We start from the raw sequence: 15,504 nt of genomic DNA, 5'->3' as shown, positions 1-15,504 counted from the left end.
CCGCCACCGCTGATCTTCCTGCCGCCACCGCTGATTTTCCTGCCGGTCTTCCTGCCGCCACCTCTCATCTCGGTTGTCCCTCCTGTCCTCACGTTCATCCCTCCTGTCCTCACGTTCACTGGCCTCTTTCCTGTAATTTGAAACCACGTCCTTCCACTCATTCAGATGAGCTCTTTCATTGCGTGTAACTTCCATAATATCCGAGAACATCTCATCTCGCGTGTTCTTTTTCCTCCGCCTTATCTGTGCTAGCCTTTGGGATGGAGGAGGGACGCTTGAAAAATTTGCAGCTGCATGAGGGAGATAAATATTTAGAAAGATACATTTTACAGAACAATGGTTATACTCTTTCACAGTGAAAAGCACTATTCACCTTACATAGCACATGTGATTTCCCTACAAGGTCGCATTTTTCATCTTAATAGTGACTGCTTGCATCTCTGGGGTTACAGATCTCAGACACAGGTCCAGGCATCAGGATTCAGCTTGCATGCGGCCATGGTAAGCCACTGTCTCAGTTCCCCCCCAACGCATGGCTAATACCACGCTAGCTCCCTGCTAATCAACAACCTTCCCCCTCCCCCCCACCCACTGCTTGTCCGGTAGCTTGGGGAAGATCGCCTCGCCGGTGACCAAACAGAAAAGATCATCGGCATTTCACCCCTCCCCTCCCCCCGCTTCGCTACGTGCAGGAAAGTGTTTTTTTTAAGCTGCTGCATTCCACGAACCCAGTAGAAAAATGGCCACCCCCCTTACTTAAATTCCTGATTTTTAACCAGGTTATCCTGAACAATATCACTTTGCTGAGGATAACAGAACAAGATAAAGAGCGGATGCTTCTTGAATGCCAGCAGTCACCGGGACCATATGCCGCTATGCTTTGCCACGCAATGATACCTGATTACTTGCTACATGCATGGCATGGTAAAGTGTCCTACCATGGTGGGCGGAACAAGGATGCCTTGCCCAGAAACCTTCTGCAAAGGCTTCTGGAGTACCTACAGGAGCGCTTCATCGAGATGTCCCTGGAGGATTTCCTCTCAATCCCCGGACATGTTAACAAACTTTTCTAAGTAACTATACTGTCTGCGAATGCATCCCAAGTCCTCAGGGCAAATCAATCATTAAAAAAGGCTTGCTTAAAAAACACTGTTTGCTATTTGCAAAGGTACACTCACCAGAGCTCCCTTCCAGGGCGTCATTCTCTGGAATAGTTGCTTGTGAGGGCTGGGAGCAGGGTAATTCCGTCAGGGTGATAAAAAGCTCCTGGCTGCTGGGGTTCACGGAGTGCTGTGTGCTCTCTGCGAGGTCTTCCTCTTCTTCTTCCTCTTCATCTTCCCGTCTGCATAATCCTCAGACATGGCAGAGATTACAACCCCACCTCGGAATCCACGGTCAGGGTGGGGTACTTGTGGCGCAGCCCCCTAAAATTGCATGCAGCTCATCATAGAAGCGGCATGTTTTTCGACCTGCCCCGGACCTTCCATTTGCTTCTTTGGTTTTCTGGTAGGCTTGTCTGAGCTCCTTAACTTTCACTCTGCACTGCACGGAGTCCCTGCTGTGGCCTTTAGCAGTCATAGCCTTAGAAATTCTTTCAAATACTTTTTCATTTCGTCTTTTGGAACGCAGTTCTGTTAGCACTGAATCCTCTCCCCATATAGCGATCAGATCCAGTACCTCCCGAGCGGTCCATGCTGGGGCTCTTTTTCGATTCTCAGGAGACTGCATTGTTAACTGTGCTGATGAGCTGTGCGTGGTCACCTGTGATGATGAGCTCTCCACGCTGTCGAAGCAGGAAATGAATTTCAAAAGTTCGCGGGGCTTTTCCTGTCTACCTGGCCAGTGCATCCGAGTTGAGAATGCTGTCCAGAGCGGTCAGTGGTGCACTGTGGGATAGCTCCCGGAGGCCAATACCGTCGATTGCGGCCACACTAACCCTATTCCGATATGTTAATACCGATATTAGCGCTACTCCTCTCGTCGGGCAGGAGTACAGAAACCGATTTAAAGAGCCATTAAAATCGATATAAGGTGCCTCCTAGTGTGGACGGTTGTGGCGTTAAATCGGTTTTACGCTCCTAAAACCGATTTAAACGCCTAGTGTAGACCAGGCCCCAGAATTACAGTGTTAAATGTAAAGAAGCTACTCAGTCTGGAAAGTCATAGCAAACACAAACAACTTTAACTCTGCACTTTTCATAATGTCTTGAGAGACTCGGAGCACTGTATCCATCCATAACAAAACTTCACCATAACAATAACCACAAAGATCTGATTTTTAAGAACTAAATTTTTGCTAACTACAGCATATACATTGAGCTTCCCTCTCTCTTTCTCTCTCCTCTAGGAGGACAGCAGCATCTTGAGCAGGTAGGTGTCATCTCCTTAAATGTCAATAGAATGGGAAGGGTTATTAATATGAAATATTTTCCCAGTAAAGTCCATCCTTGGAGGACTGTCTTCCTTGGGAGTCCAGGGATGGAATATGGGCTTTTCACCTATAGGCCACTGGTTCCTGCCCAAGTCAGCAGGGATCCAGAATGTTTACCATCTGATGAGTGTTCAGAGAATTGTGAAGTATACTAGGGAGCAGAGCTGGGGGGTCTTACTCCAGTTCCCAGTGAGCAGGTGTCCACGGAAAAAAAGAGCACCAGAAATATGATAACAGAGAGTGAGAGATTTTTAAGGATAAAAGGGGGAGATAGGCACCAAATTGTCTTTGCTGCCTTTGAAGAGGTCCTCTCCTATTATCCGGAAAAACACAGAGCTCGAAAGTAAATTGGCTTTGGAGACTGAATTTCTTTCTTATCCCTATAGCTGGATTCTCATGGGTAAGGTTGAAGCATCATGATGGGACACCATGGGGGAAGCTTACACTGCAGTTGCCTGAGCTATACTCGCTCTGAGGCTGGCATAAACAAAGTAATTCATTCCCTAGGCTCCTTAGGCCAGTAACTTTCCCTATCATGAATAACAATCTTATTATTTCCTCTAGGCATGTGGAGGCGAAGCTTCAGCACCAAGTGGAGATTTCTGCTGAACTGTCTGAGAGCCTCAATACTTATAACCAAAGTGATGCTCTAATGGAGACTCAGGGGGAATTCAAAGGTACCGAGAAGGGAAGCTAGAAGGATTCAGTGGGACTACTCATTTCCTTAAAGTTAGGCACATGCACAAGTTAGCAAGATCTCCTCTTTAGAAATTATGCTGGAAATTTTGGACCTTAGCCTCTCTGTGCTGAATCTTGAAACCTTGTAATCTTGATGCCCACATCTTAAAATCAGTGATGATAATATCATGAAAGTAGCACAGTAGTACAGACTGTGCAGCTAATGGAGATTTTGTGCGCGTTAAGGGTTTGCATTTTGCGTGTCAGCCATTTCAATGTGTACTAACTCTGTGTAGAGAAGCCCTTAAAGAATGTTGGTTATAATGTCATGAGCTTAAAAAGAAAACAGAAGATCCATTTAAGAGGGCAAGTGAAAGCAACAAGATAAAGAAAAGAACATATAACAAATGGGATGTGGGAAGGAACTGACATTTGATAAGGGAAGCTACAAATATTCATGAAAAATCTATGACAATCAGGGGCGGCTCTAGAGCCCAGCGGGGCAAGCACCCGCCTGGGGCGGCCCTTTCCCAGGGGGGCGGCAGGCTGGGCCGGTGGACCTGCCGCAGTCATGCCTGCGGGAGGTCCATCGGAGCCCGGGGACGACCGGACCTGCCGCAGGCATGACTGCGGACGGTTCGCTGCTCCCGCGGCTCGGGGGCGCCTCCCGGGCATGATTGCTTGGGGCGGCCAAATTTGTAGAGCCGCCCCTGATGACAATAATGACAATACGAAGGATTTAAAAAAAATGAAGTAGAAACAAATGAGATAATAACAATGGTGTAAATCTATAACCAAATGGATATGGTAAAATACTTCATGATAAGTACTGGAACAGGTTACCTAGGGAGGTTGTGGAATTCCCATCACTGGAGGTTTTTAAGAACGTGTTAGACAAACACTTGTCAGGGATAGTCTAGGTATTGATTAATTTTTCCTCAGCACAATATGACTTCTTGAGGTCCCTTCCTGACTTACATTTCTATGATTCTATGATACAGACAAGGAAGATGTATTCAGTAAATACTTCTGTTCTTTATTTGGAAAGAAGCTGGATTATATATTCACAGTATTTAATGGTGATTCTAACAGGTTAGAATCTAATGATGGGGTCTAAATTAGCTGTTACCACACAAGAAAGAGATCTTGGAGGTATTGTGGATAGTTCCCTGAAAACATCCACTCAATGTGCAGCAGCAGTCAAAAAGGGGAACAGAATGTTGGGAATCATTAAGAAAGAAAAAGATAATAAGACAGAAAATATCATATTGCCTCTATATAAATCCATGGTACACCCACATCTTGAATACTGCATGCAGATGTGGTCGCCCCATCTCAAAAAAGTTATACTGGAATTGGAAAAGGTTCAGAAAAGGGCAAGAAAAATTATTAGGGTGATGGAACGGCTTCCATATTAGGAGAGATTAATAAGACTGGGAATTTTCAGCTTGGAAAAGAGATGACTAAGGGGGAATATGACTGAGGTCTATAAAATCATGACTGGTGTGTAGAAAGTAAATAAGGAAGTGTTATTTACTCCTTCTCATAACACAAGAACTAGGAGTCACCAAATGAAAGTAATAGGCAGAAGGTTTAAAGCAAACAAAAGGAAGTATTTCTTCACACAACGCACAGTCAGCCTCTGTGGAACTCTTTGCCAGAGGATGTTGTGAAGGCCAAAACTATAACAGGGTTCACAAAATAACTAGATAAATTCATGGAGGATAGGTCTATCAAAGGCTATTAGCCAGGATGGGCAGGGATTGTGTTCCTAACCTCTGTTTGCCAAAAGCTGGGAATGGACCACAGGGGATGGATCGCTTGCTGATTGACTGTTCTGTTCATTCCCTCTGAAGCACCTGGCATTGGCCATTGTCAGAAGACAGGAAACTGGGTTAGATGGAACTTTGGTATGACTCAGTAAGGCCATTCTTTTTTTATGTTCTAGGTTCTCTTTCCTTTCTGGCTACTCACAGTCAGGGTAGTTAACGCTTGTCTGTCCCCCATTATCCTGGTGTCTGAGCCCCTCACAGTTCAGTGTATGTATCCTCACAGCACTCCTGTGAGATAGGGAAATGCTATTATCTCCTTCTGTACAGATGGGGAACTGAGACACAGAGTGACTAAGGGTATGGCTACACCACAAACTAAGGTGGAACTGTAGCATGGACAGGTATACCCAGGGGCGGCTCTAGACATTTCGCCGCCCCAAGCATGGCGTCATGCCGTGGGGGGCGCTCTAACGCTCGCCGGTCCCGCGGCTCCGGTGGACCTCCCACAGGCATCCACCGAAGCCGCGGGACCAGCGGACCCTCCGCAGGCATGCCGCCGAAGGCACCCTGCCTGCCGCCCTCCCGGCGACCGGCAGAGCGCCCCCCGCGGCATGTCGCCCCAAGCACGCGCTTGGCGTGCTGGGGCCTGGAGCCGCCCCTGGGCATACCTGTGCTAGCTTCAGGGCATGTCTACATGCTGTAGCAATGCACAGAAGAGGGCTGTGATTTCTAAAACACACCAATGCTCTGTTGTGCGCTAATTGGTTCATGCAGACCCTGCTGGTGCACACTAAATGTTCCCTAGAGCACTCTAAAGTAATGCAGTTTGAAACAATAGTTCACTAAAGCACACTAGGGAACGTTTAGTGTGCACCAGCAGGGTCTGCACACACCAGTTATTGTGCAACACACATTAGTACACTTTAGAAATTACGCTCCTGTAGTGTGCATTGCTGCACCATGTACCTTTAATCTGCCAAGCGCAGGTAATAATAGCTGTGAAAACGCAGCACCATGGACCAGCAACCTGAGTACATACCTAGGGTCCCCAGCAGGCTTGTACTGGGTGGGGAGCCCATGCTGAAGCTCATGCAACCACATCTTAATTACTCTTGTTGTCCATGTTAGCTAGCCTACTCATGCTACAGTTATACCTTAGTTTGCAGTGCACATGTACCCATAGCATTCCAAGACTACACAGGAAGTCTAGGGCGAAGCAGAGAATTAAACCTAGATCTCCCAAGTCCATGGCTCATGCCCTAACCACTGGGTCATGCTTCCCCACACCAAAGCTGTCTCCATTTTTGCTCCAGAGTCTCTCTGTGTATTTTGTCCCTATCTGCTCCTCTCTGTCTGTAATGTGCCTTGCTTCACTTCTGCTATATTAACAAATAACTAACAATAAAACAAAATAAGACATAATTGTAAAATAATTAGGGCTGTCAATTAATCGCAGTTAACACAAGGGATTGATTTGTTTTGAGTTAACTCGATTAAAAAATTAATTGTGATTAATCGCTTTTATTCACTGTGTTAAACAATAATAGAATACCACTTTAAATTTTATAAATATTTTTGGATGTTTTCTACATTTTCAAATATATTGATTTCAATTACAACACAGAATACAAGTTGTACAGTGCTCACTTTATATTATTATTTGCACTGTAAAAAGATAAAAGAAATAGTATTTTTCAATTCACCATAAAGAGATTGCACTACAGTACTTGTATGAGGTGAATTGAAAAAAAACTGTTTCTCTTGTTTCTTTTTTATAGTGCAAATATTTAATCAGAAATAATAATATAAAGTGAGCACTGTACACTATGTATTCTGTGTTGTAATTGAAATCAATATATTTGAAAATGTAGAAAACATCCAAAAATATTTAAATAAATGGTATTCTAATATTATTTAACAGTGCAATTAAAACTGAGATTAATCGCGATTATTTTTTTTAATCTCACAATTGTGATTAATTTTTTTAATCACTTGGCAGCCCTAAAAATAATCCAATGTTCTTCCTCAGTGGAACAATTTAACATGGGGGTGGGGTGGGTTCTCCATCAGCAGAAGAGAGAATGCTATAGTTCAGCCACAAGTTATTAAACCCCAAGTGGGAATAACTGGGTAATGTTCTCTAGCCTGAGTTCTGCAGATAGTCAGACCACATCATTCTAATGGGCCCCTCTGGCATTTTAAATCTATGGGATGCTAGGACGAATGAGAAATAGAAATGAAAAATTGTTTAATTTTAATCCGGCCTCACTAGAAAAAATTGTCTTTCTTCATTTCTCAATCTCTGTCTGTTTCTTTCTATGCTCCTATCTATGGGCCTCCAAAAGACAAGTTTGTTAACAGAGGGGATATAATTACAAATGTATCGACATAATATCTAATTTCTGTCAACATTTTTTTTCTCCAGACAATCTGACAACTGAATTAGAGAAAAAAATATTTCAATCTATGGGACCAGATGAGAAAGGTAAGTCCTCATGTGGATTTTTTTCTTTAAAATCTGGTAAAATTCTCACAAAAATCCTAATTAATTTATAAATTCCCTAAATACAAGTTAAGCTGAAACAGAGCAAAACCCCCCACTGAAATTAAAAAGAAAACATAAAAAATTAAATGTTAAGGCAATCATCGGTTAAATTCCCACAGTAACAGACTCAGCTAGCACCCAAACAACCTTAACTCTGTCCCTCTGCTTCTGACACAGCATTGGGGCAAATGAGCACAGAGTCTTGCTTCTCAAGGTCTGCTACATCCTTCAATCCCCTTCCCGGACTCTCCCCTGCTCTCTCTCTCTTTCCCTTAGGATTGGAAGAGAAGCTTGGAGTCACTGCTTTCTGGAGTGGGGAAAGGATCTTTCCCCTGTGCCATTTCCTCGGCTGTTTTCCCTGCCCCAGGTATTGCTGGTGGCTTCACTGAATGTTGCAGGCAACTCCAGCTCTGCTACCTCCCAGCTCTGTCTCTGCAGCTAGGAGTGTGGCAGCCCCACAAGGGGAACAAGGAGCAGCTTGGAAGGGTTCTGCACTCATAACAGCAGCAACAACAGTACCCCTATTGATTGTGGGATGGAAGCTGCAGTGAGATCCCTGCCCAGCCAACCAGGGAGGCAGCTCCCTGTGACAGAAGGAGAAAATCAGGCAGTGTTCCAGTTGGAACAGAGCTGCTAGGGAGTGTGAGAAATGGCCCCCAGCCTCCCCCAGGGCTAAGCTCTACCTCTAACACTCTGATTCTCTCTCTCCTCAGTGAATGTGACTCTGGATCCAGACACGGCTCATCCCCGACTCGTCCTCTCTGAGGATCAGAAAAGCGTGAGATGGGGATTCACACGGCAGAATCTGCCCAACAATCTGGAGAGATTTGACAATGATCCCTTTGTGCTGGGTTGTGAGGGATTCACCTCGGGGAGACATTGTTGGGAGGTGGAGGTGGGGGAAGCAAGAAGCTGGGTTTTGGGGGTTGCCAGAGAGTCTGTGAGCAGGAAGGGAAGGATCAGTGTTAGTCCTGAGCAGGGCTTCTGGGCTTTGCGGCGGAGCGGGGCAGGGTGGTTGGTGGCTTACACTTCCCCTGAGGGGACCCACCTCCCTTTTGCTGATAAACCCAGGAGGATCCGGGTCTCTCTGGACTACGAACGGGGGCAGGTGACATTTTTTGATGTTGATAATGAGGCCTTGATCTTCACTTTCCCACCGGCCTCTTTCTCTGGGGACAAAATCCGCCCTTTCTTCTCAGTTGGGGAAAGAGGAATATACACATCTTTCTCATACCTGTGTGGGCCATCCCATATCACAGTGTGTCCCTGAGACATGGGGGAAAATACCCCAATGACTCTCAAGAATGTCACGAGGTGGAGGACTCTAGCAGTCTTCAATGGCAGAAAATGAGAGAGGTGGAGTCCACGGAGAGAAGGTGCTGTGGGGAGTGTGAAGGTGGAGTGTGGAGAGGGGCAAACCGATAGAGAAGATGTTTGGGAGTGGAGAGGTGAAGCTGGCTAAGGAGATAGGAGGGGAGGGTCAGTTACCCTGCAGAACAAAATACACAAACCTTAACATGCATTGGAGAAGGGGAAACCAATATGGAATAAATGTAATTCTCTTGCAAAAAGGAATGGAAAATGTTTTAAAGAAGAAATTAGGAAAGAAAATCCTTCTTTGAGCCAATTTTATCTTCACTGTACTTTGCTTTGTCTATATCATTTCAACAGATCTTAATGTTAAAATAAGTTCTGGCAGTTCAGTTAACACTCTGCCTTTTAGTAGCTGGCATGTCTGGCTCTGACTGTCACCCACCTCCATTCAGCATGGTGCTCTGTCCACTTCTAGCAGTAGCGGGAGAGATTGATGATCCTGCTACAGCCTTAGCTAACAGAGCTGGATCTCATAGCTCAGGCAGTGGTGGCTCATGCTTTAAGATCCAGAGAGCACCACTTCCAGCTAACAATAACTCCCCCGCCACCCCCAGCAAGGCATGGCATAATATAAACATAGTGGGCCAAATTCAGCCATTGTGATCAACCTCTTCAGCATCATTGCTGCTGGCAATTGGGGGCACTGGGAGGGGAATTTGAATCAAGATTAAAAAAAAATACAAAAATTCTGGTTTGCTGCAGAGCGCATCTTTTGTGACCAGTATGAGAAAAAGAAGCATGTTCACTTTTTGTCCAAATGAACTTGAACTTCAAATAAAAACAAACATTTGAAAGTCCTGCTGTCCTGTTTGTGATCTCAGGAAATGTCATCATGAGAAATACAGGAGAGACGCTATGTTCTGTGGTAAGGAATCCAGAAGAGAGACTGAGATACCAGACATTATTTTGGAAGTACAGTGAAACCCCGCTATAACACGATGTTTGGGGTCCAAAAAATTCCATCGCGATAAATGCGGTGTCGCTGTATAGTGGGGTTTCAAGCTGGTCAGTTTAAGTCAGTGGTCCCCAACGTGGTGCATTGACGTGCACCGCCTAGTGCCCCTAGTGCCTAGTGCCCAGCAGGGGAGAGAAGCCGCGGCCCCGCGTCTGCCGGGGACAGAGAACTCCGAGGCTCTGGGCACCGGTGCTCTCTGTCCCTGGCAGGCACGGGGCCGCGGCTCCTCTCGAAGCCGGAGAGAAGCCGCGGCCCTGCACCTGGCTGCCTGGATTAGCGTGGCCTCATAGAAAAGTCCTTCAGAGAACACGTTAATGTCGATGCACTCTGTTACATCTGAAAGTAAAGACACAGTCGTGAGTCAGATCAGTGGAGACTCTTTTCGTACCAGACAGTCCCAATGTAATCAGAGATAGCTGTGAAACAATAGAACAGACTCAGTCATGGTGGTATGCCCCCATCAAAGTATTTTGTTTTTCTGCTGAAATAGTTCTGTTTTGGGACATTTGTTTGATGAAAAATAAAAAAAAGTCATGGAAAGCAGACACTTTTTATGTAAAATTTTTGTTTAATTGAAACCCAAATTTTATCAAAAATCAGTTTTTATACAAACATTTCAACCAGCCTTACTCATAGGGCCATCCCATGAACCTTTCCATAGGTTATCTAGGCCTGCCAAGCATTTCCATTTCTTTTCATAGCTCACAATGGGCTAGCATGTTCTCAGTGGTGATCCATTGGTGGTTTGTCAGTCTTCTATGTCCAATGTGGCAAAATGAGATTTTCAAAGCCTCCAGTCCTAAGGGCTTTGGACACCCAAATCAGCAAGAATCTCACTGCTTCTGTAACTCATGTAAAGGAAGCAAACCACAGAAATGTAGCCACAACCGTCACTCCAGACTATTTTTTTTAATTATTATTATTATTATTATTATTATTTTGGTCTGTGGTTAATTAAGTACTTAAGGTGGAATTTCAACACCTAAGTGAGTTCGGTGCATACGTCCCATTCAAAGTCAATGGGATTTGTACTCCTAACTCCCTTAGGTACTTTTGAAAATTGCAGTCGTTAGTTGGGAGCATCATTTTGAGGATAAGGATCCTGAAGCCTCTTAAGAACATGCTGATTTTTGTGTATGTGAGTTATCCCTTTGAGTTCAAAATTTACGCACATGGAGAAGGGTTTGCAGGGGGGAAATTGAATGGTCACTTTAAAAAAAATGAGAATTTGCATCTGGCAACTTTGCATTTATTTATTCTTTCTTCATATCAGAGCCAGGAGTCAGCACACATGCTAATGCCCCCTTTCACCTCTCCTGTCCCGTGACACTAAACGTGGGGTAAGAGAGAAATGGCTATGATGGGAGTTCTCCCTGAGCAAAGATTTCAGAGCCCATTGAGACAATGTAAGCTGTACTGTGGTCTATTCCCAGGGAAATGAAACTCAGCAAACTTCACATCAAAGCGTTTCCTTGAAATTATTCTTACAGATGGGAGTTTCTGCTCCATGGATATGTCAGGGATGTTGTCCCACTGTCCCAAACCCATGGTTTCCACGATCTGTGTTGGGGGAAGAGGGATATGCAGGAGGCAATGAATGGAGATCATTGCTGAGGTCCTTTGCTCTGCTCTGCTGTCTGACCTGAGGAGCAGGTCTGTGCAGAGGCTGTGCTGCTAGAACCGCAGAGGCAGGTTGCACTGGCCCCTGTGTCCCCACAGAGAGGAGTCTCAGGAGCAGGCTTGTGCAATGCAGGGGACACGTGAAGGCTTCAGGGCTCCAGGGCTCTCTGCTGGTGGCCAGCTCATACTAAGGGCAATGACGATGGGCTCTCAGTTAGGGTGAAGAGAGTTTTTTGCAAACAAAGTTTCAGCAACAAACTCTGTTGTTTTCTATCACTGTGATTAAAGAAAGAAAAGCCATTTTGGATTTTTTCTTTCTGCACCCCAAGGGTAATAATTCTTAGCAAGCAAAGGGTTAACATGCACCTTTAGCACTAGCAGTACCTGAGCCATTAATTGAAGAGCAGCTGGTATTTCATTACTGTCATGTCTGAGGTATTTATGTTTCCTGTGGCTAGAGATAAGTGGAACAGGAAGCAAATAAAAGCGATTTCCGGCCTACTGGTTAGTGCTCTCTCTGGGGAGACCATGGCTCCAGGCCTTGCTCCAATGACTATTTTATAAAAAGTGGAACAGCTCCAAAAGGAGAGACTGCGAGAGCCCCAGCTCCCAGAGCCCAGTGGCCAGGGAACTCCCCTCAGAAATGGGAGACCTGGGCTCAGGCCCCTGCTCCAGGCCAGGCAGAGAAGGGATTTGAGGCTGTGCATCCCTCAGCCTGGCTGAGTGCCCTCACTGCTGGGCCATAGATGATAAGGCAGCAGGGGTGAAAGTAACTTAAAGGACTTACCGGTATGCCGGAGTCCCGAGCAGGGGCATGGCCTCAACCGGAAGAGGCGGGGCCTTTCAAGATTTAAAGGCCCTGGGGCTCCGGCTGTGGCTGGGAGCCCCAGGGCCTTTAAATCACCCCGGAGCTCCCAGCTGCAGAGGTGACTGGGAGCCCCGGGGCAAATTAAAGGGCCTGGGGCTCTGGCCGCCACGGCGCTCTGGGCCCTTTAAATCACTGCGGGAGCCCTGCTGCCGCTACCCTGGGGAGCAGGGCATGGGTGGGAATTTAAAGGGCCCAGTGCTCCTGCCATTGCGAGGAGCCCCAGGCCCTTTAAATCGCTTCCAGAGCAGGGACAGGGCTCTAGCAGTGATTTAAAGGGCCTGGGGCTCCGATCGCTGCGGGGAGCCCCGAGCCCTTTAAAGCGCCACTGGATCTCTGGCAGCGGGGCTCAGGCGGCACTTTAAAGGGCCCGGGGCTCCCCGCAGGGGCTGGATCTCCAGGCCCTTAAAATCCCTGCCCGAACCCAGCTGCCAGAGCTCCGGCGGTGATTTAAAGGGCCCAGATCACCCCACAACGGCTGGAGTCCTGGGCCCTTTAATCACTGCCGGAGAAGCTGGTCCAGTCCGGCACAGTGTACTGGCTCTTGCTGGTACACTGTACCGGACCATACCACCTTACTTTCATCTCTGCAAGGCAGGCAATGGTACCATCCCTCTCATTTCCCATGAGAAGGGGTTAACCTGGTGTAGGCCCCTCGCCCCGGAACAGGGTTTATGGCTGTGAATCCCAAGTAGGGAGAGCTGCCTCCCTCCAGTTTACAGCCAGGCACCTAAGTCCCTTTGATGGACGGGGCTTAGGCCACACCGCTGTCCTTGGCATGTCCTATTGTCTGGCTGAGGCAGCTTCCCACTCAGAGCGCTGTCTTTTGTGGAATCCCATTCTTAGGCCTCTAGCTCTCCCAGGGCATTGTACAGGGAGCCTGGGTGCCTAAAAATAGGTTAAAAATAGGTGCTGCAATGCTGGGTCTGAGTCCCCTTTGTGAATCTGACCCTTTCCACCTCCCTCACACAGAAATCCCAAATGCTGCTGGTCAAGGTTCAGGTGCAGCCCATTTGTGGAATGAGGAAAATGAAACTCAGCTCCTCTCTTCCCTGCAATGGGGCTTCTGAGAATCCAGCAAAAACCTTCCAAGCTCAACTGACCTGCTTCCTTTGCTTGGAGCTGTCCAACAATCCAACGAACACAGCTTGTGGGCCCAGCTTCCGCTGTGTCAGTGCAGCGAGATGTTAATGCAGAATGGTCTCATTGTCTGTGATTAGGGTGTCGAGAGGAACAACTGAGTCATAGCCACCAAAATTCACACAAATAGGCAAGACTCATTGTCCACTTGGGTTAGGCCTCAGTTTCCATGATCATAAATAAATCAGTTAAAACTTCCCTTTCTATGTGGAGGGTATTTTCTGTCATTTGTATCTCCTGATCTATTTCAGGGGTGGAATCCATGACCCAAACACCAATAGGGACACGGTTCCCCATTCCCAGGCTGCACTGGGGTACTCTGCATTCCAGAGGGAGAGGGGAGGGGAGGGGGAACAGCAGCCATGAATAGCCTAGAACCCAGCCTCTGGGGGTGAAAAGACAGAGCCTGTGTTGGGGAAGCTGTGGGTGAGAAGACAGCTAAGTTCAGGGACAGTATCCCCCACTCAGAGAAAGAAGAGCAGATGGGTGGCTGGATTGCAGAGCATGTGCAGTGAGACAGCATACATTCGGAGTGAGGATGAGGGAGGTGAATGTCTGAGAACCAACTCTGCCTCTTCCTCTCAGTGCCACATCTCTCACACACTCACCTTCATTGACAAGGGACCTGTGCTCCCTGCTGTCAAACTCTCTCCTTCCCTCATCCCACAAGACAAGGAGCTTGTCATCATCTCAGATCTCACAGCCAGAAGTGCCTGTCCTGACCTGCTGCTGCTGTACAGGGGCTGCGTGAGGGCTCCTCACTGTGGATCAGAGGAGAAGTGAATCCCTTTTTCTGTAACTCCTTTTGGTCTGTCCAGGCCCAGCCACTGAAACCCAGGAACAGGGCTTGGAAGAGACCAAGGAAGGAGTCATCGGGGTAGAGCTGAGCAGGAATTTTTTAATGAAACTTGTTTTTTGTTGTTAATGAACGCTGATAAATCAAAACCAAACTATTCACACAATAGGACTGAGTTTGACAAATCACCAGATTTCAATTTTTAAGTTTTGACGTTGTTTAAATGTTTTGTTTCAACCTGGTCAGACCCAAAGATCCCAGCTTTCCAGTTTGAAATGGCTTTGTGTTTCCAAGTTTTAGCTAATTTGAGTAAAAAACACTTGGGGTCAAACAGGATGGTGTGAGAAAATCCGAAATGTTAGGGTTTGAAAAGAAATTATCCTGTTAAACACTCACCAATCCATGAAAGGACTCCAGCTCCCTCCATGTCCCTGCCCAGTCCTTTCCCTATTTTTATTTACTAAAACAGAAACAAACCAGAGGTGAAAGATTGTGTCTTGAGGAACAAGAGCGACCAAGCTCATTCTGAAGATCCAGAATGAAAATAAATCACGAAACTCTCTGAGGAGATTTCTTGTCTCAGGAAGCTGATCAGTGAACTAAGGGAGAAGTATCAGAAGCCAGTGGGCAAATTCCTGCAGGTGAGACTGTGTTTGAAACATCCACGATCCCAACACAGGGACAGGACAGTCAGAGATTGCTGTGTAACTCAGTGTGGGCATTCCTGAAATGTGAATTACTATTGTTCTTTGAAGAATTACAGACACGTAGATATTGGAGATGGAATTAGCCCTTTAGCTCAGCAGGGCTCCTTCCCCCCACCATATTAGCAAAATCCTTTCCAGGGATCCCATGTGTGTCAGGTGGGACTGAGATTCCTCTCGCCCTCACATTCTCTTTCCTTCTCCATTTTATCCAGTTTTACATATCATTATCTCTAGCATGTGTTTGCCATTCATTTATTTCTCTGTCTCCCCCTAAATATCATAGATCATTCCAACTTGGGTTCCCAGTTTTCTCCCCTGATCTTATTCCTTCCCCTCCCGCTTCCCCCTGACCTTTTCCCTTCTCAGGATTGCTTTGTTTTCACTCTTTTCGTATCAGTTCCCCACCACCGTATCCAGAAGAGAAAAGCTTTCTGCGACTGGCAAAACCAACCACTATCCAGTCAGAAGCAGAGCTCTTTCCATCAGCTCAAAGCTGAAGTTCAAAGGAAGATGCGAGAAATCAAAAACAAATGGTGGGAGGACAAAGCAAAAGAAATCCAAACATTTGCTGACAGACATGATATGCGGAGGTTTTCTTGTGAGACAAAAATCCTGTATGGA

General features: G+C 46.4%; 1 protein-coding gene and 1 long non-coding RNA gene across 7 annotated transcripts in view; one reads left to right on the top strand and one right to left on the bottom strand.

The window, feature by feature from the left end:
- LOC120408985 (E3 ubiquitin-protein ligase TRIM39-like) overlaps window positions 1-9,597 on the top strand; it is a 41,586-nt gene extending 31,989 nt beyond the window's left edge. For all 6 annotated transcript variants that reach the window (XM_039546239.1, XM_039546238.1, XM_039546235.1 and 3 more), the window contains 4 exons: window positions 2,348-2,370; window positions 2,996-3,108; window positions 7,307-7,366; window positions 8,140-9,597. In XM_039546239.1, the coding sequence (XP_039402173.1) occupies window positions 2,348-2,370; window positions 2,996-3,108; window positions 7,307-7,366; window positions 8,140-8,696 (753 nt within the window). In that variant the 3' untranslated portion in view covers window positions 8,697-9,597. The remainder of the gene's footprint in view (window positions 1-2,347; window positions 2,371-2,995; window positions 3,109-7,306; window positions 7,367-8,139) is intronic.
- Window positions 9,598-10,477: 880 nt separating this feature from the next.
- Window positions 10,478-14,132, bottom strand: LOC120409235. The gene is made up of 3 exons (XR_005601224.1): window positions 13,989-14,132; window positions 13,344-13,450; window positions 10,478-10,597 (listed from the first exon to the last, which is right to left on the bottom strand). It is a non-coding gene; the product is annotated as an uncharacterized LOC120409235 (long non-coding RNA).
- Window positions 14,133-15,504: the final 1,372 nt, after the last annotated feature.

The sequence above is a fragment of the Mauremys reevesii genome, linkage group 7, assembly GCF_016161935.1.
Source record: "Mauremys reevesii isolate NIE-2019 linkage group 7, ASM1616193v1, whole genome shotgun sequence".
NCBI classification, from domain to species: domain Eukaryota; kingdom Metazoa; phylum Chordata; order Testudines; family Geoemydidae; genus Mauremys; species Mauremys reevesii.
Note: the sequence above shows the minus strand (reverse complement) of the source record. Positions and strands in the feature narration are given on the sequence as shown.